General features: G+C 59.1%; 1 protein-coding gene across 11 annotated transcripts in view; it reads right to left on the bottom strand.

The window, feature by feature from the left end:
* Positions 1-25172, bottom strand: part of LOC122472731 (TRIO and F-actin binding protein) — a 52709-nt gene that overhangs the window by 5565 nt on the left and 21972 nt on the right. For 6 of the 11 annotated variants that reach the window (XM_043562528.1, XM_043562522.1, XM_043562519.1 and 3 more), the window contains 9 exons: positions 22555-22632; positions 20224-20361; positions 11057-11113; positions 8549-8617; positions 8329-8418; positions 7892-8001; positions 5920-6439; positions 5157-5267; positions 238-385 (listed from right to left, as the gene is read on the bottom strand). In XM_043562528.1, coding sequence (XP_043418463.1) covers positions 238-385; positions 5157-5267; positions 5920-6439; positions 7892-8001; positions 8329-8418; positions 8549-8617; positions 11057-11113; positions 20224-20361; positions 22555-22632 — 1321 coding nt within the window. Of the gene's footprint in view, positions 1-237; positions 386-4490; positions 4985-5156; positions 5268-5919; positions 6440-7891; positions 8002-8328; positions 8419-8548; positions 8618-11056; positions 11114-16220; positions 16413-20223; positions 20362-22554; positions 22633-23191; positions 23349-25172 lie in introns of those variants that run through there. The other 5 variants (XM_043562525.1, XM_043562527.1, XM_043562523.1 and 2 more) reach the window with 5 other exon arrangements.

Raw genomic sequence — 25172 nt, 5'->3', positions numbered from 1 at the left:
CCCCTGAGGGAGAGGAGTCACAACCCAGGGAGACAGTAGGGGCGGGGGAGGGGGGGATCCTTTCATTGCCTTGGTTTCCCTTTCTCGAGTAGGAGCAGAGGCCAGTTCTAGGGGCTCCAACCCCCCCTGGTGCGTTTTCCCAAGTCTGGCACTGAGACCCCCCCTCTCCTATCGAAAGCCTTCCCCGATTCAGCCAGGGGCCGCAGCTGGGAGGCTCGTGGGGCGCAGGGTTCTCACCCGAGGCCGTGGCCGCCGTCTCCTCGGCCAGGAGCCACTCCTTCTCCTGCTGCAGCCGCTGCAGCTCCCGCTCGTGGTGCCGCTGCAGCTCCTCCATCACCTGCTGGTGCGAGGACTCCATCTCGGCCAGGCTGCGCTCGCACGCCTCCTGCGGGCGGGAGGCCAGCACGTCCCGGGGCTGCCCCCACTGCCCAGGACACGGGCCCCCTCCCCAGCCCGAGGCGGGGAGCCTCAGGGGCAGGCGTCTCCACCTCGCCTCCCCGGAGCCGGGAGCCACCGGCCGCACCTGCGCCTGCTCCCCCGGTCCACAAACCTCACCCTGTCACTCTCCTGCTTCAAACCCTTCCGAGGCTCCTACCCTGTGGGGCCAAGTCCCTGCTCCCCTGTCCGACCCTCGTGGCCTCAGCCTGGGCCTTTCCCCACCAAGGAAGGCCAGTCACGGCATGTTCACATCTCTGAGCTTTAGCTAAGGCTAAGCCCTCTGCCTGGAACGTTCTTCTGCTACTTTCTCTTCCGGGATAACTGACTTTGGCCTGCAGCCCAGCTCAGTGTCCTCCCTGCTCTGCCTCTGGACGGCCTCTCCCCTGCCTCCGAAGGCTCTGCTTCTGCCGGACTAGAAGTTCTCCCAAGGCAGGGAAGACCTGACCCAGCTCGGAGTCCCCGGCGTCTGGACCAGGGCCTGACATGGGGCAGGTGCTGAGTAAGTGAACGGAAATTGATGACATCACAACACAGGGCCTGCAGAGAAGACTGGCGAGTATTTAGAAGACTGCTAATGCCCACCGCTTGGGAGACTCAGCTGTGACGGGTGTGCCGAGGGCAGTTGATGGCGTCACCACACTTTCAGTAACCCCATCCCTCGAACTAGCAGAAAGTCACATGTATAAAGACTTGCGGACGAGGGTGAAACAGACGAAAACGGGACACGGTCCGAATCCCTAATGGGGGAGCCCTTAAATAAATGGTGGGATCGAGCCTTGCAAAAGAGGAGGCGGGAGGGCAGAGAGGGAGAAGTGACCGCAGAAAGTCAATGGCGGGAAGCGAGGGGGACCAGACTCCGTTGCAGGCTTTGAAGATGGAGGAAGGAGCCAGGAGCCAAGGAGCGCAGGTGGCCAGAAGCCGCCGGGAAAGGTGAGGAAATGGGTCCCACCTGGAGCCCGGCGAGATCCGAGTTAGACTACCATCCTTCAAAACCCTGAGATGATAACTTTGGGTTATTTAAGGTGGTGGTAAATTTCTTTCGAGAGCAACAGGAAACTATACGGATGTGCTCAAAGGTAACCAAGGTGACCCCTGGGGTGGGAGCAGGCAGGGGAAGGAGAGCTCGGGTGTTTATTTCTAACCTTTTGATTTGTTTGAATTATTTTCGAAAATGTAAACATATTTCTTATGTATTTAAATGTAAGATCATTCAAAAGGGAAGGGCAAGAGCCCCAAGAAGAAATCGAAGCAGAGGGCCAGATAAGACAGTATACTCCACCCCCCCGCCCACACACCCGATACCATAGGGCACGGTGGGTGGGGACCGCCCTCCACCTGTCCAGCAGCCACACCAGAGGGCTTTAAGGGCCAGGCCTCCTGGGTCCAGGTGTTCTGAGTGGGGGGCAGGGAACATCTGTCCCTCTGCATGTGTCCTCCATGTCCCTCCAGTGACAACAACAGAACATAGCTTTGGAGTTCCACACACCGGGTCCAGAGCCTCGCTGTACCGGAGTGAACTTGAACGGGCCCCTTCCCCACGCTGAGCCTCAGTGTCCTCATCTATAAAACAGGCCCATAAGGCCAACTCATGAGGGTCCCTAAGATAAACCCACCTACAGAGATGGGAGCAGCACAGGGGGTGGGGAACCGATGTTCTTAAAGGGCCAGATCAGGCAGGCGGACCCGGCAGTTAATAGGGGGTCAGAGGCAGGACCGAGACCAGGAGGAGGGGCTCCTAGAAGGCCAAGTGTTATTCTCTCTGACATATCTTCCCGAAGGCCCAAGGTGTCCAGCAGCCACCTCTGACAGGGATCAAAGTAGACGAAGAAATGCCTGTAACCACCCCCCTCCCATTAGGCTGGAGGGAGGCAAAGGAGGCACTAAAGCCCCAGTGGGTGAAGCCCCAGAACCACCCCCACCCCCCCAGCTGCTGTCCACGGAAGCCCCACAAGCTAAAAGAAGATTCCAGGATGAAGATACCAGGCTGGGGAATCTCTCCCCAGCCGTCCGCTCTCCAGGGTCTGCTGAATCCCCAGCCACCTCCTCCTGGGCCGGCGAGGGGACACAGATAGCTCAGCTCCTCTTGTCTGGCACCCTCCCCATCTGGGGCCCCTCCTCCACTCCCGTCTTTGGCTTGTTTCCTCATCATTCCCTTCTCACCTCCCCCAATTCCGTCTGCACCATTCCCATCCCAACCTAACAGGATGAAACACCGACAGCCTTTGTGGTGTCCAATGGCCCCACGGGGACCAGGAAGCCTGGGATGCAGACACAGGTCTGCCTCCCGCTTGAAGGTCTCACCGCCTCTCTGGGCCTCGGCTTCCCCATCGAGAAGCTGAGAAGTCAGAGCAGTGCTTTTCGAACTTCATTGGAGGGACAGAAATCTTTTCCCAAAGGAAATCTAATGCAGGTTCTAAGAGTAAAATCCAAGAGGCTGCTCGGGTACCCCTGGCTATGAATGGACCCACCCAGAAAGGTAGCCCCTGGGGCGTCGAAGGGCTCCAAGTACAGTCTGAGGCCCTCTGGGTGGGGGTCTCTGAGGGTGTCCCAGCTGACTCAGGCTGTGGTGTTAAGCCACACCCAGCCTGAAGATGCCCCACCCACTCTGTCCTCTGACCTCTAGAGAGCCTTTAACAACACTGGTCCCTCCCCCATCGCACCCCTCCCTATGTCAGGTGACCCCAAAGTCACGCCCCCTCCCCTACTCAGGTCCTAACTCCCCTTGGCCCGGGTCTCCCTTCAGTTGAATGCTTCACCCACCACTCAGCTCCAGACGGCTCCCTGGCCTTGCACAGCCGCCCAGCCTCAGGGCCCCTAGGGGCTCTCCTCTATCTGCTTTGGGCCCAGTCACCCAGTCCTAACCCCTCCTCTCCGCACACCCTCCGACAGCCCTCTCTCCTTCGGTCACCGTCCTAGCTCCTGACGCTGGCCCTGTGCCCTCCCAAGCCCCCCCCCACCCCAACACCACTTTCCCCCACGTCATTGTCAGACCCCAAACCTCCTCAGGTCTGCGGAATGAGATCCCAACTCCTTGGCTTGCTGGAGGTCTCCACTGTAGACACCCACCGGCCCTCCACCTCTGGCCCCAGCCCGTGCCCCCACCCCAAACCAGTGCTCTGCTCAATGCCCGCCCCCCCCCCCCCCAGAAGCCTGCCTGAGAGCCCCGCACATCGACCTTCAACCCTGGAGCTTCTAGAAGGCCCCGCCCACACAGAGCCTAGGATCCCAGCACTCTTTTCTACTATAGGCAATGGCGGGCTGACTGCCGACAGCTGATGGTCATATATTTTGCAATTCTGTGACACGATTAAGCGCAGCCATTTTAAAAGTTAAAGCATATACGTTTACAATTAACTACATTAAAAACAAAGGTGATACCCATTCATCACTTCCTAATTATTTCACCGCATTTTATTATTGTTTATGCTCTTGAGGTTTTTTTCTTTGTTTTTAAAGATTTTATTTTTAAGTAATCTCTACACCCAACGTGGGGCTCGAACCCAAGACCCCGAGGTCAAGAGTCCCGCGCTCCACCGACTGAGCCAGCCAGGTGTCCCTGTGCTCTTGAGTTTATTTACATCTTCTGTATCTTGTATGGTGGAAACGCTCTATAATTTCTGTGCACGTGTATCTTCCCGATTCGGTGTTCAGGGACATCGGCCACAGTGGGAGTATTTACACCACGGAAATTGGTGAACATTGCACGTCAGGGCTTGATTTATTGTGTTGCTGACTTAAGCGAGGGATGAGAAAACGCTAATAATGCAGATTCAACTTCCCAGCGTGCCACATCTACGACCATCGCATTGTCACTAGAACACGGACCGGAGAAAATAACTCTAAATGGAATATTCTCAAAAGAAAACACTGTTCTCCAATTCGGCCAAGAAGCTGCAAGTGACATTGACCAACGAGAGTTTTGACAGGTGCCTTTTTGTTTTACTCGTGAACACAAACCAAACTGTCAACCAACATGCACGGCAGAATGACACTCACTTGTCAGTTAGCTGTGCATACAAGCGTTCGGAAAAACCGATGAAAGTCACAGTCAATTCCGAGAAAAGGCAATGTGCCATATATGTGGAATTCACAATGAAAGTTATATATTTTGTACTTGTACACTGCGTCCTACACATCCTCTCGATCAGTAAAACTTACGGTAAACGTGCGTTAGCGTGTATGTGTTTACGTACACATGGATTTTTCTGTCAAACGGTTACCAGACCACTGTCCCAGGCAGACGGAGTGTCCCCTGGGGGCCACTGGAGGGTCCCACATCCCGCGGGCCTTGGCCTGGTAAACACGGGCAGGATTTCTCTGTGCTTAGGGAGTGACCCTGGGGGCCTGCCCGTTGGGGATCCCATTCCCCACTGGGCCTCCTTCCCCAGGGTGGTGTGGGAGAAGGGGTCCACGTGCAGAACGTCCCATGGGGGCTCACACACAGGCTCTGCAGTCAGCCGGAACCGAACTCAAATCCCACCTCTGACATCTGCAGCTCAGTTGACCTCGGGCAAGTCCCATAACCTCTCATAGCTCAGTGGCTTGTCTGTAAAGTGGGCACAGTGAGCACGTCTACCCGCTGGGTACATTAAATACGAGGACGCATACGAAATGGCTCGCACGGGTTCCGCTACGCTCCCAGAACGTTAGCTGTTCTCTGAAGCCACGGCAACCAGAAACCTGCCCCGAGCCCCCACAAAACAGCCCCCCGGCCTCACCTGCGAGATGTAGCCCGGGGGGATATGGCTGTCCTCCTGGGGCCTGGGTGCACTCTGAGGGGCCTCTCCTTGAAGGCGCCATGCCTCCAGCTGGGCGCGGAGAGACTGCACCTACAGGGGGAGGAGGCGAGGTCAGCGGGAACCTGGAAGCCGGCAAGGGTCTGGCGGCAGGCAGCGAGGAGCTTTGGGTCTGAGAAAGGGAGGTGGCCTGCGGCCGAAACGCAGGCCAAGGGAACATTCCAGCACTTTCCTGGATGGCCAGGTCAGTGACCCAGGAGAACTTTGTCCCAGAGGAGACTAAACGGGGTTGGGAGCAGGACACTGTGATCGCAGATATTTATCCCCGCAGGCGGCAGGGAAACGTCTGAGCCTCGGTTTCCCGCCAGGACAATCAGGACAAGGTCTACCCTCTGGGACCACGCGACCGCTGTGAGGGTTACGTGAGCCAATGTAGGTAAAGGAGGCCTAGGACGAGGTATTCAGAAGATGCCTAATAAGTGCTCTCTCCCTCCTCTCCCCTTCTCTTTGGTTGTGGAGGACAAAACTAAGGAGGGAAAAAAAAAAAAAACACCCCAAAACAAGAAAACACCGAGGTCCAGGAAGCAAGATTCTGGTTCACGGGAGTCTGGGGCACCACACGGTGAATCAGGGGTGAGCTTCCCGTCACTTTAGGGATGCAAGACAAATGCCACAGCGCGACGGCAGGGACAGGCGGGGCGCTGGTGGGGCGAGGGGGCTCCCCGGGGCCGGCCGGGATGCCTACCTCCTTCTCCAGCGCCTCGCGGCTGTCACGCGGGGGCCCGCGGCGCTCCCCGCGGCTTTGGTTGAGCAGGGCGGTGAGAGGCACCCGCTTGTTCTCCCGCAGGGGCAGCTTCTCCAGCTCCTGCCACTTCTTCTCAATCTCCTCACTGAGGCGGCTCTGCTGGTCCTCGGTCAGGGGGGCCCCCAGGCCCCGGCGCGGCGCCTCGCCGGTCGGCGTCTCCACGGGCCTGCCGTCCGTGGCCTCAAACCACTTGCGACGCTCCTCGGAGCGCTGCGCCAGGTCCCGCTCCAGCTCCTCCTGCTTGGCCGGGCGGTCGAGAGCGCGGGCCGGGGTGCGGGCCCGCTGCGGGGAGCCCTGAGTCAGCGGGGCGAGCTCCACGTAGTCCAGGGACTGCCGCTGCCCGTCCGCCTTCCGCGGGCCGCCCCGACCGATGACCTCAGAGCCCACCCGCTGCTCCCCCGCCTTCAGGGAGCCCTTCTGGGTGCCGTGCGGCGTGTTCTCCTTATTGCAGTCCGAGAGCCTAGGGTGCCAGCAGAGCCCCGTCAGGAGGGACGTGTGACGCTCAGCCCCCAAGCCTGCGCTCTGGAGCGCCACGCGTGTGCCAGGGCCCGGGGACAGACGCCGGTGGGGGAAGCAACCCAACCTAGAGGTTACAACTAGAGATTCATCATTAACGGATCCTGGGAACCATCCCAGCTCCAACGCTTAGCAGCAGAGGGACCAGGAGAGCTGGCCTCCCTCCTGGACCCTCAGTGACCGCATCTGTAACATGGGACAGCGGTGCCTCTCACAGGATGGACGTGAGCACTAGGGGAGCGAATGTGCCTAAAGCAACCGCGAGCCCTTCGCCAAGGCTGATCAAAGTGTTATTACAAAGGTGCGGTTTGAGGCAGGATCCTGGGTTCAAGAGGCTCACAGTGGAAAGGGGAAGATGCCCACGGTCACGGTTGAGGGGGTGAACAGTGACCTCTGGGTGCACGGAGCGCGAACAGTGGCAGTCGGCCCCTTCTTCCGTTAGTTGCCCAGGCAAAAACTACACCTCCCGGCATCCCGTGCAGCTGTGGGGCCACGTGACTACATTCTGCCCAGTGGTGTGAGAGGCGGCACCCTTTCCAGGACCAAACGTGCCCTGGCCCGGCCCCTGGCTGGGACTCCGTGAGGACAGAGCCAAAGGTGGGAGTCGTGGGCCACGGAGCTGCCCCACCAGGCCTGGAGGGCACACCTCTGGATTGTTCTGGAGAGGGAAAGAAATCTCTCCCTTATTTATGCCACTGTGTTTGGGGCTTCTTTGTTACAGCAGCTGAGACTACAGACTAAGTAACGGTAGGGCTGCATAGACCTGCAGAGTCTACAGAGGGCTCCTGGGCACATCCCTCACGTGAAGGAGGGGCCACACTCAGCGTGACAGATACGGAATGTGAAACTCAGACAAGTAAGTCACTGGCCGGACGCCGAATAGCCAAGGTATGGCCAGGTTGGGGGGCTCGTGCCGGGGGCCTCCCGATACCATACCCTGTTCCTGCTGTCCCACAGCTGCAACTCCCCGCTCCCCGCACAGGCGGCTAGGGTTCACACTGTATGCGGGTTCTGCCACCAGCTTACTCAGCCCTCCTACCCTCTAGGCACCTCCAGAGGGTGAGCTCCCCATCCAGACACCCTCTGCCTAACTGGCTTAGATGTAGCGGAGGGGGGTGAGGGGGGTGTCTTTGACTCATTGGCATCTTCTCCAAAGAGTCAAAGCCCCTTCCCACCTTTCAGGATGTCGCAGAATATAAAGGCATGGCAGTCAAACCTCAAATAAGTATCTTCAGGGGGGTGCCAAGAACGCTCACTGCCCTCTCTCCATTTTGTTGATGGAGACACTGAGGCCCGGGAGGCACAGCCGCGGGGCCCTCTGGCGTGTGCCAGAACCCCACTCAGGGATGCAGGAGGAAGCGCCTCCCTCAAGGTCCCGCTCCAGCTCGGCACATACTTGGTGACATCCGGGGCAGAGGTTGGCCGCACGGTCTTCCTCAGAGCCTCGATCCAGTTTCGCCGGATACCCGAGGTCATGGCCGACAAGGTGTAGACAGCATCCTTGGTCTGCAAGTCCACCCCACGGGCAGGTTGCCACACGGCCAGCCCCACCGCTCCCTCGCCACCGTGCACCCCCAGGGAGGGTGGCCCGTCCCCCCCAGGAGGGCATCTGAGGTCCTGCGCCTGGGGATGAGCTCCCCTCCGCCAGCTGGCTCCAAGGTCTCCCTAGCGTTCAGCCCCAGTGATAGCCGGGGTCTCCCCAGACACACAAAGTGCCGGCGGCAGAGCTTCTGACTGGCTCTGAGGACAGGGGCTCTAGGTGAACGAGGGAAGCCCATCACCCCCGATCAGTCCCCCCCCTCCCCCCCCCCCCCCCCCCGCACAGAGTCTCACGTGGATCTGGAAGCCATAGTTGCGCTGCACCGCGTACTCGGTGACATCTGTGCAGGAGCGCAGGTCGATCTCGCCATCCAGCTCATCTGCCTGCCGCGGGAAGGCCACGACGGTCCACGATTTCCACTTTCCCTACCTAGGCCCCCCCGAGCCCCTCCCAGGGACACCCCCCCCCCACCAGCACCTGATGGCGGCAGGGAGCCTCCCCACTTTGTCTCACCTCCTCTGCGGTAGAGTCCCTGTAGTACTTAAGGCTCGAATCTGTCAGCACAAACCAATGCTTCTTCCACTGTGAAGGAGACGTGGCGGTGAACGAGGGGACGGGGCGGCAGGGAGGGTGGAACGAAAGGGCGTGTGCGTGCACCACTCTACAGCTGTCCTGGGCCTGGCCAGGTCAACCGTGGGGGCCCCGGCCCCCTCAGCCGCCCTGTTGGGGGGCCGGGGGGGAGGGGGACAGAGAAGAGTCAGAAAATCCAGATTTTGCAGCCTGGCCCTTCCAGGGGCAGCGTCTGTGAAAGGGGATGGCTTTCCCTTCCACACCTTCCCTGTCCTCCTGGGAGCCCTTCTCTGACTTGCTGACAGCAACATAGCCCTCCGGACCCTCTCCATCAAGATCACCAAGGCTCCTACAAGTGCACGACCCCCCCCCCCCCCCGCCCCCCGCCCCAGGGCAGACCAGGAAGGGGCTGTGACCTGTGTAAGACCATTCAGCTAGCAAGTCAGGGAGCAGAGCTTTGCGAGTCGTTTTCCCCATGGCCCTCTGGACCCCCTCAGTAATCAAGGACAAGTCTCCCAGAGTAAGACTGGAAGGTGGCCTGGGGTGGGGGGGCGTGGGGGGGGAGGTAGGTGTCTGAGCACTGGTCCTGTTCTGTTTCTTGATCGGGTTGCTGGTTACACGCGTGTTCGGCCTGTGAGTGCGTTATCTGCACATTTATGATTTGGGCCCCTTTCTGCAGTGCCGCTCTCTGCTCCGGCGGGCGCTGGGCTGGCAGGACGCACAGTGAAGGGTAGGGGCACCACAACAGCCTGATGTTAAATGTGCCAAGCTCAGCCCGCCTCTGGGCTTCTGGCCATTCACTGGAATGCCAGTCAAGGTCCGCCCACCACCAGGGTCAGCACATATCACCCAGTCCTCAGCCCTCCGGGGCTCCCCCACATCACCAAACTCCATCCACGTTGTTATTTCAAATATTTAGGCTTCTTTCCTCAAGAAATGGCAAGTTTTCAGGGGTGTGCTGGGATGACACTTTCAACTTCTTCCTACATGGCATCCCCGAAGAAATAGGGGATGAGCCTCCAAGAGACCTAGATTACAATGATTTTATCCCTAGCTGTGTGTCTTTGGTCAAGTATCTCGGCCTCTCTGAGCTCCACTCTTGGCACTTGTAAAGGAGGGCTGATAAGAAGGTCGGAAGTGTCTATCCCTCCCTAGTCTATGACAGTTGAGGAGCTAGATGGAGTTCTATGGCCTTAGGCAGCCCGAGTTCTAGGCCTGGGTCTACCGAAGCGGTGACTAGGCCCAGAGGAGAAGTAAGCTTTGTGGGCCTGTCCCCTGTCCGTGCACCAAGGGGCTGGGCTGGCTGAACTCCCAGGGCCCTTCCAGCTCGGACATTCCAAAACCCTGTGAAAGAAGATGAGTAGTGGCCAGCTCTGGGTGGGGCCTGTAATCTCTGCCCTCCAGAGACCCTGGGTGGGGAGGCTGGGAAGGGTCACTGGCAGGGTGCCAGGCCTTGTGTGAGCCTGGAGCGTAGCCACCAGAGGACTGGCGAGCAGGCAGCAGGGACGGAAGGCTGTGGGCTGGAGGGAATAAAACATGTGGGGAGGAAACACAATGAGATTCCCTTTGGCTCCGGGCCCTCCCCGGCATGCGGGCTGTGTGCCGACCCGAGCCACGGGCGCATGCAGGACAGGGGTGGGGAGACGTCCCCTCCCAGGCTGAGCGGGCAGGAAGCCAGCTCCAGCTCCCAGACTCCATCAGCCTGGCAGCTGAAAGGGCAGAGCCAGCGACAGGCCGCTGTCCCTCCTGGTGATGGACACGTTAGAGACAGGGAAGGGTCGTTAGCTGAGCTATAGCAGAGACCCTACACGGCCTGACCTGTCTGACCCTGCTGTCTACCCTGGAAAGAATCCTCATTATCCATATGCCCATTTCACAGATGTGGACTTAACAGCTTCACAGACTCCACTTAAGTCCTTCACAGAGGACGTAACCAGGGGAGCCCCAGGTGGGTGAGACTTCCGAGCCTGTGCTCTGAGACCCACTTCTAATGGGGAGGGAGAGGCTCCCGCATGGCTGAGTCTTGGGGAATCTGTAATGTCTCAGGCCAGATGATCTCTGTGAACCCCTCAGACCCAGTCAGGGTCATCAAGAGGGGAGAGGGCCCAGGGGCTCTCGGTGAGAGGAGGGGATGGGGCGTAGGGCGTGAGGGGCTAGGAGGCCTCTACCCCTGCCACCCTGTATGCCTGCAGACTGTCCCAGGGGGCCAAGATGACAGCAGCCTCTGCTTCCCACCCCCTCAGCCCAAGGCCCGCCCTGACTGCACGAGAAATGCCCGCCCTCAGGGTGCCCACTCTGAGCCCACCTGCACCCCTCCGCTCAGAGGCCAGGCTCTCTAGAGGCCTAGACAAGCTGCGGAAGCAGCTCAGACTCCTGGGCTGCCCCCAGAGACCCCCTGGGGCACTGAAGCTGCACAGGCCAAGCCCTCCCCTCTGACTGCAGCCCTCCTACCTCCCCGGGCTCGTCCAAGATCGACATCCATCCCTTCTTGAAGTTGAGCAGATCGGGCTACGGAGAGATAAGGAGGCACATAAGTTAGGCCCGGTGGAGACCCAACTGGGGCTGGGGAAGGAGTGTTGTACCCACCCTGCCCCCTGAGTCCTGTGAGACTGGGGTCCTGGAAAGCCAGGAGAGGGGGCTGAGGGCCCAGGTAACCCCCAAATCCGGGCAGGCTCCCCAACCACCGAGATAGCCTTGGCCCCTGTCCCCGACAACCTCTGAGAGCCAAGACGGCAGGCAGGGTGACTGGCACATCTACCACAGGTGGCCAGGCTCCCCTCCTGCCAGCCTACTTCCTCACCAAAGAGCGGGAGAGAGACCCCAGAGGGCTCTGAGAACAGCCTGAACCAGCAGGGCTGAGCAAACTGTCCAGTCGCTCTCACCGACAAGGCCAGGAGGCCCATCAGGAAAATGCCTTAAAGCTCCCCCCCCCCCCCCCCCCCCCCCCCCCCCGCTCATCCCCAACCCACTGACCCTCCTGTGGTCCAACCAGCCCCGCCCTGCCCTTTCCTTGTCCCCTGGAGACTCTGAAAGATGGAGCCAGGCCCAGGGTGGGGTCAGAGATCTCTGGAAGGGCCAAGAAGATACCACTTCGGTGGAGGCAAGCCCTACCTGCCGGGTGCTGCCCAGGGGGGCGCGGCCCCGGGGTCGGGGGGCTCCCAGCCGCTGCATGTTCCAGAGGCCTGTGAGCTAGGTACCCCCTCCCACCCCCACCTAGATGAAACAGATGCTCCTCCGGGTGGTTTCTCTGGCCACGCCCATCTGGTGGGCGCCAGCCACCTGACCCTCCCTGCCCACCGGCAGACTTCTCTCTCCTGTCTAAGGCCTGGTCCCTCAGCAGAGTGTCAACTTCTGCCCGCTGGCAGGGGGGGAGAGCAGGGCGGGCCAAGCTGCGGGCAGGGAGGAGGTGGCCACCTGTCGCTATGGCCCTGAGCCCACCTATCAGTACCGTCATCACAGCCTCACCAGGCCAAGGTGTCTGGTTGCCTGGGAAGGAGCTTGCGGCTCGGCTCCGTGGGGTGGGCAGCAGAGACAGCAGCTGGAAACCGGAGCCACCTGACCTGGCCACCTCCCCTGACCCGCCTTCCTCCCCATTCTCCTCTTCCTCAGGTGGAGGAAGTGGCCTAAGAGGGGCTTGGGCCAGGGGCCTGGACATCCACAGCCAGCCACAGCCCAGGCTGTGCAGCCAGGGCCCCTGGATCTCAGCAGGCCAGCAGCCCCACGCCTGCAGGGCAGCCCCTCCCTGCATACCTGTCTGAGGGAGGGGACCCAGGCTCGGCTCAGAGCTGGGAAACCCTGGGGCTGTGTTTGCCCTGTCTCTCTCGATTCTTCCTCACCCTGTTCCCCACGAGTGCCAGAGGTTGCCCGGGGTGGTCCCAAGCGAAGACTGAAGATTGGCAGCTACACTCGGGGCCACCGAGTCACCTGGGCAACCTCCCTTCAGACCGGGACCTCCAGTGACCCCCAAGTTCTGGCCCACGGTGACTAGGCCTCGGCAAAAACCTGCTGAATAAATATCACTCCCCCTCCCCCCCCCCTTTACCTTCCTGATCGAAATTCCTGTGCTTTGGGGGCACTCTCCACCCTCACCCCCTGGCTCTGAGAAGTCAGGCTATCTGGGATGGCCCACAGAGCTGGCCTTGCTGTCCAGGGGAAAGCCCCTGGGAAGGATGAGCAGACCACCGGGCCATTCAGACTGGGCCAGGGCTGAGGGATCAGCCATAGGCTTCCAGAGCTGAGCAAGGGCTCCCCAGCTAGAATGACAGGCTGGGACCCCAAGGGGGGCCTGGGAAGCAGCGGGGGGAGGAGGGGTCCCTGTGACCTTCCCCTCCCTGAGCCCTGGCTGCCTAATGTAGCAAATGATGCTGGGGGTAGGGGTGCGGGGGGTGGGGGTCCTGCCGTCCCCAAAGCTTTGTGAGAGGGCTGAATGAGCTACGTGTGGAGGAGCTCGGTGACCCTCTGGAAGCTGGTACAAACACACTACGAGCGTGTCAGGTACGAGATGGGCACAGTGACCTTGGAGGGAGGAGGATGCCAATGTGAGATTTTAAACCTGCTGGCGGGAGCGGGGCGGGGGCTGAGGGGTGGGGGACAGGTCCTGCAGTCACCTGGGAACCTCTGTCCAGGGTCAAGAGGTCTGCTAGTCTAAATCTCTCATGCCACACCTCCACTCAGGCCCAGCCACCCTCCCTCCACCCAAGGCAGCTCACTTTCCCTTTGTCCCTTCAGGAGTACCGGCCAGCTCTCACGGCCTGCCCTCTCCTTCCTTTGGCCATGGCCACAGCCGCGGCCACAGCTCAGCATTGCCTCCCACCCGCCTGGACCACTGACGCGGCCTCCTCTAAGCACAGAGCCTCTCAGAAAGGCCTAGGGTCCCGAGTCGGCTCCGAACCTCCAGGGATGGCTCCAGGTGGTTTCAAACCAAGGTCCAGCTGCCTGATGGCACAGAGGCCGCAGCTCACCCTCCCAGCCCGGCCTCCCCTTCGTGTAGGGAACCCTGTTTTTATATCACCACGTATGCTCTCCGATCCCCGGCACAGCTGGACTCCAGGCCCCTCCGCACCAGCCCCAGTCCTCCGCCTACGTACCAGGCTCCCTCCTCCTCCGTTGACCAGGCAAACCCCTACCCGCGCCTTAAGACCCAACTTAATTGCCACCTCTGAGGCCCCTTTCCCTGCACACAACACACACCACTGGCAGCTGCCCTCCCACAGCCTCTGTTGCATTTGTGATTATCGTGAAGCCAGTTACTTATCCCTCACAGGCTACAGTAGAAGCAACTCCATTAGGGACATGCGCTGTTCACCCTCCAGGACCAAGGGGCTAAGGGAATGTTTGCTAAAAAAAAAAAAAAAAAAAAAAAAAATTAAAAAAAAAAATACATCAGGCACTGTTTTAGGCCAGGAAATCAGCTGCGATTGGGAGATGTGGCCCCTGCCCTGGTGGAACTCAGGAGACAGACAATAAACAAGGGACGGGTATATAATCTGATGCCAGGAGGTGGCTTAGGGAATGAGGCTCCAAGGACAGGGCTACACAGGGCTAAAGCAAAAAGAGGGGGAAGAGATCTTGACTCCAGGCCTTTAGGCATTTACCCATTCGCGGCAACTTTACCATTTGCTTCCTGCAGCTCTCTGAGCTCAGGGCTAGAGGTCAGGAGAGAGGGAAAGGGTGTGAAGAGGCCCAGGAGGGACACCAGGCTGGGGCAGGCTCAGGCATGAAGGCAGCCATGATGAACCCAGAAAGCACCGTCAGTGGTGATCATGAGCCGCCTCTCTGCTTCAAAACCTTTCTTGGCTCCCCAGTGTCCCCGACCAAAGCCTAAACCGCTTCTCCTGGCCTTGGAGGCTTTCCTTCCCAGGTCCCCTTTCTATGTTGTCACCACTCCCCAAACGCGACCACCAGCCTTTGTCTACACTGTTCCCTCCCTCCGTCCATTTCCACCTGATAAAGCCCTACAATCGCAGCTGGGCATCTTCCTTTGGAAAGCCCCTTGGCACCACAGGGATATGCTGTCCCTCCTTCAAGTGCCCCCACACGTTCAACATGGGCTTTCTCAAGAGACGCAGCTGTGTACATTTCTTATCTAGCCCCAGGGAGAAAACTGGGGCAGACCTAGATACAAATGCTGGCTCAGCCCAGGCCGAGCTATGTCACTTGGGGCATGTCACTTCCCCTCTCTACACCTCAGTGCTCTCATCTGTTAGATGGGGAGTTACAATCATCCTTAGAGGATCAACTCATGGTAGCATGAAAGCACCCGATTCAGGATCTGGCAGGCACCCAGTAGGCAATGCAACCACCCTCCCCGGGGCCAAGGGCTTGGGGCCTGGGGGTGGGCGGCCAGGACACTGACTCAGGTCCTCCCCCCACATCCCTCTGGCTCTCTGACCAAAGGGAGGCTGCTGACGACAGGAAGAGCCAGCAGGGAGGTGGCAGGATGTGCGGAGGCCGAGGAAGTCCAAGCAGCGGCCAGGTCATCACACTCTTAGGGGCAGGGGCCCTGAGGGCCCACCCCCAGCAGCCCAGCCCACTTCTTAGGGTCTCCACTAGCTTGAGGAAAGGGGATGTGCGCATGCGCAAACGCACCGTGCTCCACTCCATCACCCCACCCTCCAAGGCTGTCAGAGCCTCCCTGAGGCTCTAGCCAGAAACCAAAAGCAGCCCCGCCCCTCCTCTTCCAGAACATCACGGTCAAGGGGCCAGACTGACCTGAAAAGAGGCTACTCGTTCCTTTACGTTCAGGGTAAACTCGAGCAACTCACCACCGCCCCCCCCCCCAACAAGCCTCGGTTTATCTAACTATAAAATGGGAATAAAGGCCCACTCAGTTGCGAGGCTCAGTATGATCATTAAGGCATAGGTATTGATGTAACCGGAGTAGTGCCTATCCCCAAGAGATAGACAAATCTCTGCCATCGTGTCCCCCACCCCACTCGTGGGCTTGCTCGGAGCCAAGGCCCCAGTGCTGCTGCGAAGAGGCAAGCCGAGGAGAACAAGGCGTCGGCCACTTCGGAAATCCCAGGACGGGCTCCCGGACGGGGTGGGACGGGGCGGCCCCTTCTCACCCACTCAACCTCGGGCGCCCATGCGGGTAGGCAGTCCTCCCAGGCCTGGATCAGCGCGACCCATTCGAGCCGGGGAGCGCCCCTCTCCAGCCCTGGGCGAGACCCCAGCCCCAGGCCAGGCCCTTCTCCGCTCCTCCCACTGCCCGGAGCCCTGGGAGTCCCTACGGGCCTGGCAGCTTGGGAGAATCAGGTCAGGTCTTCACCGAGGGGGCTGGAGGGGAGGTGGAAAAGAGCCATCAGAAATTGTCCGTGACTGGTCCCACAAAAGTAGGCGGAGAGGGGACTGCCCAGGATAGGGAGTTCCCGTTTCCTCGGGGTCGCCGGGGCTCCTAGTCCGGAAGGGTGAGGAGGAGGCTGGGGGAAGTCGAGGCAGAACAGCCAGCTGGGGCCGCTGGGGTCGCCCTGTCTTCCGGCCGAGACCTCCTCTCGCCTTCGGGAAGTGAAGGGGGTGCCCAGGAGGGGAGCGGCTCGGCTGGGGCTCGGGCCGTCACTCTCCTCCCGGCCTGGGGAGCAGAAGGGCTGGCCCGGGGGGCGGGGGGGGCACTCACCGTCATGGCGGCGCCCCGGGGCGGCGGGAGCAGGAGGCAGGGAAGTGGAGAGGGCTCTCGGGCCGGGCCCAGCGGCGCGGGAATCCCGCCGCCGCCGCCGCCCCTCTCGGCTGCCCGCCGCCGCTCCTCCGGCCCTTCCCTTCCCCGGCGCTGCCCCGGCCCCTTCCATCCGCCCATAAAACTTTTTTTTTTTTTTTTCAAACTTCCTGGGAGGACCCGGGAGGGCCAATGGGCAGCGAGGCAGCCGGGACAAACAGCCGCGGGGGCCGCGGGCGGACCAATGGCAGCGCGGGACGGGACGGGGGCGGGGCCTGCCGCGACGGGACGGGCGCGCGAGGGCGGTCGCGGCCGGCGGATGGGGGCGGAGGGAGCCGAGGGCCGGGCTCCCGCCCCGGGCGCGCTGGGAGGAAGGAAGGACCCTGCGTGCAGGTGACTCGGTCGGGCCCCGGCGCGGGAGTGCTGGGCGGGGACAGCCGGGTGTGGCACCCAGTCGCCCTGCGGTGGCTCCCGCGAGCCGCCGGACCGAGCGATGGGTCCACTCACTAAGGGCTCGGCGCCTCGGTTTGACGGAGACGTGGGCAATGCAGCCAGTACTAAAACTCAGCAGGTCCCACTCGCCGAGCCCCGCTCATGACCTGTGTAATCTAATTTCGTCCTCACCACAGACCTGACTGGGAGGTGTCCTTGTCCCCCTTTTACTAATGAGAAAACGGAGGCTCAGAGAGGTGAGCCGACTTGGCCAAGGTCACACAGTAAGAAGAGACGGGGTTCCTAGCGCGGAATCTAAGCACAAAGCGAGTTCTGGAATGGCAGGGCCTTCTCCAAATGGCCCCTCCGTACAAGCGGGTCTTTCTCGGCTTGAGAACCCCATTTGGGGTTCTTGGATGTGGGCGTACACACTTTTCTCACATTCCCAGCACTTGGCAGTTTGTAAGAGGCCTTTTCGCCCGCAGGAGCTCATCTGAGCTTCGTAGCAGAGGAGGGACCTTCGTGGAATTTGTTGAAAACGCAGTGGCTGCTTGTGTGGCATGGCGATTCAAACCCTGCAGTTACCTGAAGCAAAGTATTACTTACCCTCTCTGGGCCTCAACTTCACCCTCTGTAAAAGGGGAGAATGCTACTATCGCCTGACGTTCCTGTAAGGATTAATTGTTAATTTAAGCCACCCCCCCAGAACGTCCCCTTTATCCTTGGTCAGCTATTTTTAGGCGGGGAGGCAGGGGAGCTTGGAGTAACTGCCATTCCAATTTTCTGCCGTCTCAATTTGGGGTTCAGACATTATTGCTTTCATAGCTATGATTGCTCTCCCCGTTTCCCAGATAAAGAAACGGAGGGCCAGGGGCTGAAGTTCTTTCCTAGCATTTCCCCCCGGGGTGTCTCTCCTCCACCCTGAGGCATGAGGCCAAGGACAAGCCTATCTTCCTCTGGACACCGGCCTTCCTGTCTCCACGCGCTGGGTTTTCCCGCTCTCCCCTCTACCTCACTTAGGCATTTGGTCCTTGGGAGAGTGAGTGAATAAACAGAAGACCTCCCCTACCACCACCCGCGCCCTGGTCCAGTGGCTCCCGACCAGCCTCCTTGCTGGTTTCCTGGCCTCTGGGACTCCTCTTTCAGTGCCCTCAACGCAGCGATCAGTTCACTCCCCTGCTCAAAGTTCAACAGTGCTAATAGATCAGCTCTGCATTCTTGTTGCAGGCGGTCAGCGGCCATCAGAATCTGACCCCTGCCTGCTGTCCTCCATCATTGCCCACACACGTTTTGCATGCTAGGGATCCATAACACTGGACTGCTGGGAATTCCCAGAATAAACCAGGTCCTTTGTACCTCAGATGGGACGGCACATGTTGTTCTCTGCAGGGTCTGGAACAGCTTCTCTTCCTGTCCTCTGTGCCCCGACACACACATACACTCCGCCCCGCCCCCCCTCTCTCCCGCCCCTCCTTCCCCTCTCTCCCAATGTTCGTTTGCCTGGAAAATTCCTTCTCACCCTCCAGGTCTCGGTCCAAAGGAAGCCGGGGTGCCCCCAGCCCAGAGGTAGAAACTCCTTGTCCGCTGCTCCCTGCATCTGGACATTCCGCCACTAAAATGATGACCACACTGTGTTCTAACCAGTTACGTGTCAGTGTCCTCACCAAACTGAGCTTCTTGTGGGCACAGAGCGTTTTTGCCTAGGTCTCGGAGTCCACAGTAGGTCCTCAGTAAACATAGGTCAAATGAGCGAATGCACAAATGGAGAAATGACTCCCTTGCCACATCTTGTCCTAGTGGGACAGAGATGGGACTGACTCAGGGACCCAGGAGTGAGTTATTAAACAGAGCCACCAAACTTGGGGGTTATCCATCCATCCAACCGTTGTTAAACTTGACTCTACTGAGGATAGCAGCATGAGGCTCAGAGAGGGCCACAACGTCCCAAAGCCGTACAACTTAGAACTCAAGCCCAGGTTTCCTGGCTTTTGACCTTGGAGAGCGATGTCACCCTCCAACCCAAGAGATGTTTGAAGCTGCTCTAAGTAACCGTCTGGGAGACTCCGCTGGCAGTTCCGTCCCATAGCTCTTGATTTGCCTCATTCCCAGATGAGAAAACAGCTGCACACCCACTCAGCCTCAGTTACCGCATCTGTCTAACGGGGAAAACGATCTGTGGGGATTCTCGGGGCTGCAAGGAGGGCTTGGAGATCAGGATGCCCAGAGATGGGGGGGTTCACATCTCAGCTCTGCCCCTTGTGTGACCCAGAACAAGTCGTTTTTTTCCTCAGTGCCCTTCATTTCCTTCTGTAAGACGGACAACACGAACCATACTTCGTATGCCCGGTGGTGAGGATTAAACGCAATCAGGCAGGCCGTGCACCGAACACCGAGCTGAGCACAAACTAGGTGCCGAATACATGCTGGTTATCAGCAGCAGCACCATTGTCCCAGGTGCCTTTCCCCGTTTCTCTCCCCTTCTCTCCACCAGGGACTTACCTGCTCCCTCCTGCCAGACCGGCTGCATGTTGGTGACCTTTAGTGAGTGTGACAAGGTAATTCCCGCCCATGGCTCGAAGGTACCACTCTGCCCAGATAACCGTGTTTGTCCCATCACCCGAGTGCCCTAACCCCCAAAGAGCAGCAGAGCGGACGTTAGGAAGCGGGTGGGAAAAGTTAGTGTTTGGACGCCCCCAACCGTCACACCTTGGTGCCTCCTGATCTCCCTGAGCCCTCTCTGCAGCCCTGAGCATCGCTATAGATTCTGCCCCATTAAACAGATGTGGCAACTGAGGCGTGGGGTGGGTTAGCTGCAGCCAGTCTCTCATCTAAGAATGAGGAAAATCAGCAGGAGGCCGACTCCCCTCAACCCGAGCCGTGCAACTCCAGCTCACCTCCCTGAGCCTCGGTCCCTTCATCTGCAAAATGGGTATACTGTCTCTAACGTGCCCAGCCTCGTGCTGGACCCAGAGCCAACGAGAGAGTACAGAAGTCATCCTGTCGACAAGAGAAGAGACCCCACGCGCCTGCCAGTGGCCCCTGGAGACACCAGGCCCCTTCTCTCTGCTGCGAAGGGGGCAGGAGGAAGCGAGTCACAGCTGCCTGCCCTCCCTGCCCCTGAGGAAACCCTGAACCAGAGGCCTGAGTGTTTACAGCCCTCTCTGGGCAGGGGGTAGGTTACGTAATGCCAGATGTTTGTGAAACTGGCTGAGACCCAGGTCTGAGACACACTTTGCAATCCCAGAGCCCCCCCTCAGGCCATCCCTCCCTCCCTCCCCCCAACCTGACTCCCCTTGGCTCAGTTGCTGCTTGGCCGCTTTCAGCTGTATAGCTTATTCAACCCCCCCCCCCCTCACCCTGAAAACTGAAAACAGCCCCAGCCCCGTCCTGGAGGTGGGATTCTCCTTTCTCGTGTGGGAGCCCCAATTCCCTCCTCTCAGCCCCCACTTTCCCTCTTTTGACTAACGCCAACCTCCTTCCTCCCCTCCCCCTCTCTCCCACCCTCATCCCTCCCACCCCGCTGGAGCCAGCCTACCCTTTGCCACCTGAGGACCCCCAGAGACAGCAGGAACGGATTGAACAGCGTGGGAACGTCCCCGGGCATCCGCCATGAGGTCACCAGTCGGCCCTTGAGTGGGCTCCCAGCCTTGCCCTCCGCTGGCCTCTTGTCTGCCTGTCAAACAGGGTCCAGTGTTGGCCCCCAGGTCCCTTGGGTGGGATGGGGGGGGGGGTCTCTGACTACAGTCTCCCTTGCCTATTCTGCCACGCCTACCTGGAAGGCCCAGGGCTCTCATCTTTCTTTATCTCACGGAGCTGCCAAGAAAAAAGCTTGCTAACTCATTCACACTACGGGGTGTTTGGCTGATAGGGCTCTCGGGGCTCAGCACCTTTGGGGACGTGCACTTCACCCCCTAAAGCCAAACCACAGGTGGCCAGTAGGGAGGAGGGGAGGATGCGCCTTCAGCCCGCATAGGGTTTTCAGATTGTTTTGCATTAGGTTCCAATGTTAAGTAATCAAGAGACTGACGTATAACTACATATTTCCAGTTTCTCAAGGGAGAAGACCTCTGGGCCCATCTTCCCCATGGTGTCAACCCGTGTGGCACCAAGAGGTCACACAAGTGCCCCTAATCCCTATCCCGCGTCCGCCTACTCTCCCCATTTTAGGAAAGGAAGGAATCACAGACTTCTGCAGCCACTCCCGGCAAGGTCCCCAAACGCACCCCCTTTGCAGTCATCCTTGTTGGGGAAACAGGCCCCAAGGAAGCAGCAGCATTTACCCAAAGTCCCATAGCAGCTTACGGGCAGAGAGGTAGGCCAGAGCCCAGGGGTCCCCACTCTTCGGGGTCCGGAGCTTCTCTGTCGGTGGGGTGTAAGGGCTTGGGGGGAGGTAGTCCACTCCCCACCTTGCCACCACATTCCCCCAGCAGGGCCCCGGCCACCAGACCAGGAGCTCCACGCGCTCCAATTTACTTCTGGCCCACACCCAGGCAAGCAGAAAGCGCTCACTAAGTGTACGTGAATAAATGAATGAATGAATCGATGAGCGAACGAACGAACGAACGAGCGAACGAACGAGGCAGTTACCAGCTCTGTCCAATCCAGGTCGCCTGGGGATGGACTGAGAGGTTTCCACGTTGGTGGGATGGGCCCGTTTCGTGGAGATTAGAGGGGGACCCCTATATTGCTACTTCCGGTTCGTTCACGAAGCTCTGGCCCCAGGAAGTATGAAGAAATGACCCAGAAAGAGGAAGAAGCAAAGTTGCCAGAGCCCCTGTGAGAGCTGGAAGCGCCTTTAGTGACCAGTCCTCTGTCTCCTCCCCTTTCGCCGACGGGGAGACTGGCCACCAAGCAATGAGAGTCCTGCTGCTGCCTCAGGAGGCCACGCGGCGGGTCAGGACAGAGCCAGGAAGCAACATCCAGGCAGCACCGGGACTGCGGGATGGGGGTCCTGAGCCCCAGGTTCTAATTTGAGGTCAGCCGCTGCCTGGCTTGTGTGACCTGGGATGACGCTCCTGCCCCTCGCTTCCTCCTCTGCAATGAGGGCCTGGGCAGAATCGCCCCAGCTCTGATTAGCGGCAGGGCCAGAAAGGGGGTTCCAGGCTGCCAGGCAGATGCCCCCCTCTCACTCTCTTTTCTGGAGGCAGCACCCGGAAACAGCGGAACCAGAGCAGGATGAGGAAAGCATAGCCCCAAGCGGCCCCGTCTCCTCCCTGCCTCCTGCCCCAGGCTGTCAGCTCTGACCTCACCTCTCTGGAGGCTGAGGGTGATGAGAACAGTCTGTTTGGCAGGTTGTGGGGAGGGGAGGAGGGGGGGGGGCACAGCGCTGTGCTCCAGCTGCTGCCTGGCCTTCCAGCAGCCTCGCTGGGTCCCACCCCCTGCACACATCCCTCCGGCCCCGAGGATCCTGGAGACCGTCCAGGCTCAGCTGACTGCCGCACCTCCTCGGCCCTCTTCACCGGTTCTCTGGCTCCAGCTCCTGGAATCCCTACGCTTTCTCCCGGCCTGCCCAGCCCTCCAGAACCAGAAGGACCTTACCTTCAGAGACCATCAGGCTCAAACTGCCATTTACCCAGAAAAACGGGAGCGACTTTTCAGGGCGTCCTAGCAAGTCAAAAGCAGAGCCCCAGGCTTCTGACCCCCGGATCATTTACCTGCCCCGGTCCCCAAGCCAAAAGGTGGCTCTGCGGCCCAGCCCCCCTGGAGCCCCTCTCTCAAGGCCCTACCAGGCACACAGATGACCCCCATGGCAGAGCCAACCCCGGTCTGGACGACCCTAGAGCGTATCAGAGGACCTCAGCCCGCCTCCAACCTGATTTCCCTTCCCCTTCACCTCCCTGTGCGCCCACACCCGTGACCCAACTACCGAATCTGCCTGCTTCTGGTCGGTCAGTGAGTCTTGGCCTTTGCTTGGTTCTGATTCCTCAGGCTCCTCTGATTGGAACTGGAGGTAAGAAGGAACAAAGCTTAGCCCAGGTTATGCGCCAGGTTCCATTCACATATCCACCTTCTTACCCATCCATCCAACATCTACCTAGCATCCAACATCAATAGATCCATGTATTGTCCATCCAACGGTCCAATGTCTGCCTTACGTTCTCCACTCACTAACCCATCCAGCATCCATTATCCCACTCATACATCCAGCCTCTATGTATCCATGGTCTACCCATCCATCCTGCAGCCAAGTATCCTTTCTCAACCCATACAACATCCATTCGCCACCCATCATCCGTATTCCACGTTTACCTCTCCACACACCATCCAACCATCCGTTCATGTTCCACTCATGTTCATCCATCAATCCATCCGTTGCCCCATCTATCATCCAAGCAAACGTTATCTATCCAACACCTGTTATCCGCTCCACCCTCACCCATCTAACTTTCCATCCAGCATCTTTTTACCATTTATCATATCTGTGTATCTGTCCATCACCCATTTACACATCCGCCGTCCATCATTCATCCATCATCCCCCCCCCCCCCCCCCGGCTAACCCACCCATCCTCCATTTGTGTCTTGCAGGCACCGATCACTCATCCATTGGGGCTGAGCTCCTCCCGTGTGTCTGGCCAGGGGCTAGAAGTGCAGAGATAAAGTAGGCACAGCCCCTGCCCTCATGCAGCTCATCTTTCTTAAGGAGGAATGACAGCTGAGTGTGACCAGATGGAGGGCAGCAGGACCACCAAGCCCAGAAGAGAAACATTACCAACCCCGAGGTGGGGTGGCTGTTCGGGGAGGGGACCTCAGAACAGGGCACCTGATCTAAGACCTGAACGACGAACAAGTGTCTGGTGAGTGAAGAGAGGGAAGGGAAGAGCATCGTAGGCAATGGGAACAGCATGTGCAAAGGCGGGGAGATGCCCCTGGAGAGCTCTGCAGCCGGCTCAGTAAAGTAGAGAGCAAATCTGGGCCAGAAGGAAGGCCAAGAGGAAGCCATGCCAAGGATTTTCATAAAGGGTGGCCAACTGGAGCCCCAGTGACAGCCGCTTCTTGGGTCGGGGGGCTCCAAGCCCCCCAGCCCCCCTTTGACCAGGAGGGTAGGACCAAGCTGGTTCATCTCTGCAAATCTCGGGTCTGTGCATTGAGTTGACTAGAGAATAGATTGATAAAAGCCTCAGGGAAATACAGGGGAGGGGGCTCCCCAGTATGGCCATGGGCTCAGAGGCTTCACCAACATGGCCGTTAAAAGCACGGGCTCTGGAGTTAAAGGTTTGATCTGATTTCTCACAACGTATACATGTGTGACTTCCGGCAAATGGCGGACCGAGGCTGAGCCTCGGGTCAGGCTGAGGCATATAGATGGCAAAGCACGTAAAACACCAAGCCCAGGGCCCGGCACACTGGAAACCCTCCCCTGTCATCCAGGAGGGAGGCAGCATTGGGCTGCACATCAAGGAAGTGAGGGGGCTTGGATGAACGAGCAGGAGCCTCCATATCACGCCAGTGGGTACCGATGAGGGAAGAAGTTGGTCCCATTTTACAGGGTAAGACCAGGGCAAGAGAGGCCGGGTGCCCAAACCACACGCTGCACTCCCAGTGAGCTGAGGCCAGGTTGCCCGGCCTCGGCCTCCAGGACCCTCCCCACCCACCATCTTCAGGTAGACGCTCCGGGCAGCACCAGAGTACCACTGACCCTGTGACCCTGCCCCTGAGCCAAGGAGGCAGGCAAGGGACTTGGTGAGCTCCTACTATGTGCCAGGCCCCAGACCTGCACATAGTAGGCCCTCATTTAACTGGCCTGTCTTAGCGCTCAACTCAACCCAATGAGCATTTGTACAACCTCTTCTCTGTGCTCCTCTGAGAGGAGCTGTAGGGGCCAGAAAGGAGTAAGTGAAGCTGTCCTACATTTGAGGAACTTAGAATACAGAAGGGAGGGACGCCTGGGTGGCTCAGTCAGTTGAGTGTCCGACTTCAGCTCAGGTCATGATCTCACCACTCACGAGTTCGAGCCCCGCATCGGGCTGTGTGCTGACAGCTCAGAGCCTGGAGCCAGCTTTGGATTCTGTGTCTCCCTCTCTCTCTCTGCCTCTCCCTGACTCGTGCTTTGTCTCTCTCTCTCTCTCTCTCTCTCAAAAATAAATAAAGATTAAAAAAAAAAAAAAGAATACAGCAGGAAAGTCAGGGGGACTCGACCACACTGGTTGCCGTCCCAGCCAGAGTCAGGTAAGAACCATGAGAGGCAACACAAACCAAGGACTGTGCAGCCAGGAAGGGAGAATGCCTGGTCAGAGCACCTTGCTTGAAGCGGTCCACCCCTGCCCCAGCCCTTACTAGCTGTGTGATCTTAAGTGGCTTAACCTCTCTGAGTATCAGTTTCCTTATCTGTAAATAAACAGTGCCTTTCCGCATCAGGTTGCTATGGAAATTGAATGAGGAAAACACCCACAAAACATTCAGACCGGGGCTTAGCATCTAGTAAATGCTGGTCAGTATCACTGTGGGGGCGGTTGGAAGTTTTGGTCGGGAGGAGGGATTAGGG

Source organism: Prionailurus bengalensis, chromosome B4 (assembly GCF_016509475.1).
Source record: "Prionailurus bengalensis isolate Pbe53 chromosome B4, Fcat_Pben_1.1_paternal_pri, whole genome shotgun sequence".
NCBI classification, from domain to species: Eukaryota; Metazoa; Chordata; class Mammalia; order Carnivora; family Felidae; genus Prionailurus; species Prionailurus bengalensis.
This window is presented reverse-complemented; position numbering and strand designations above follow the sequence as displayed.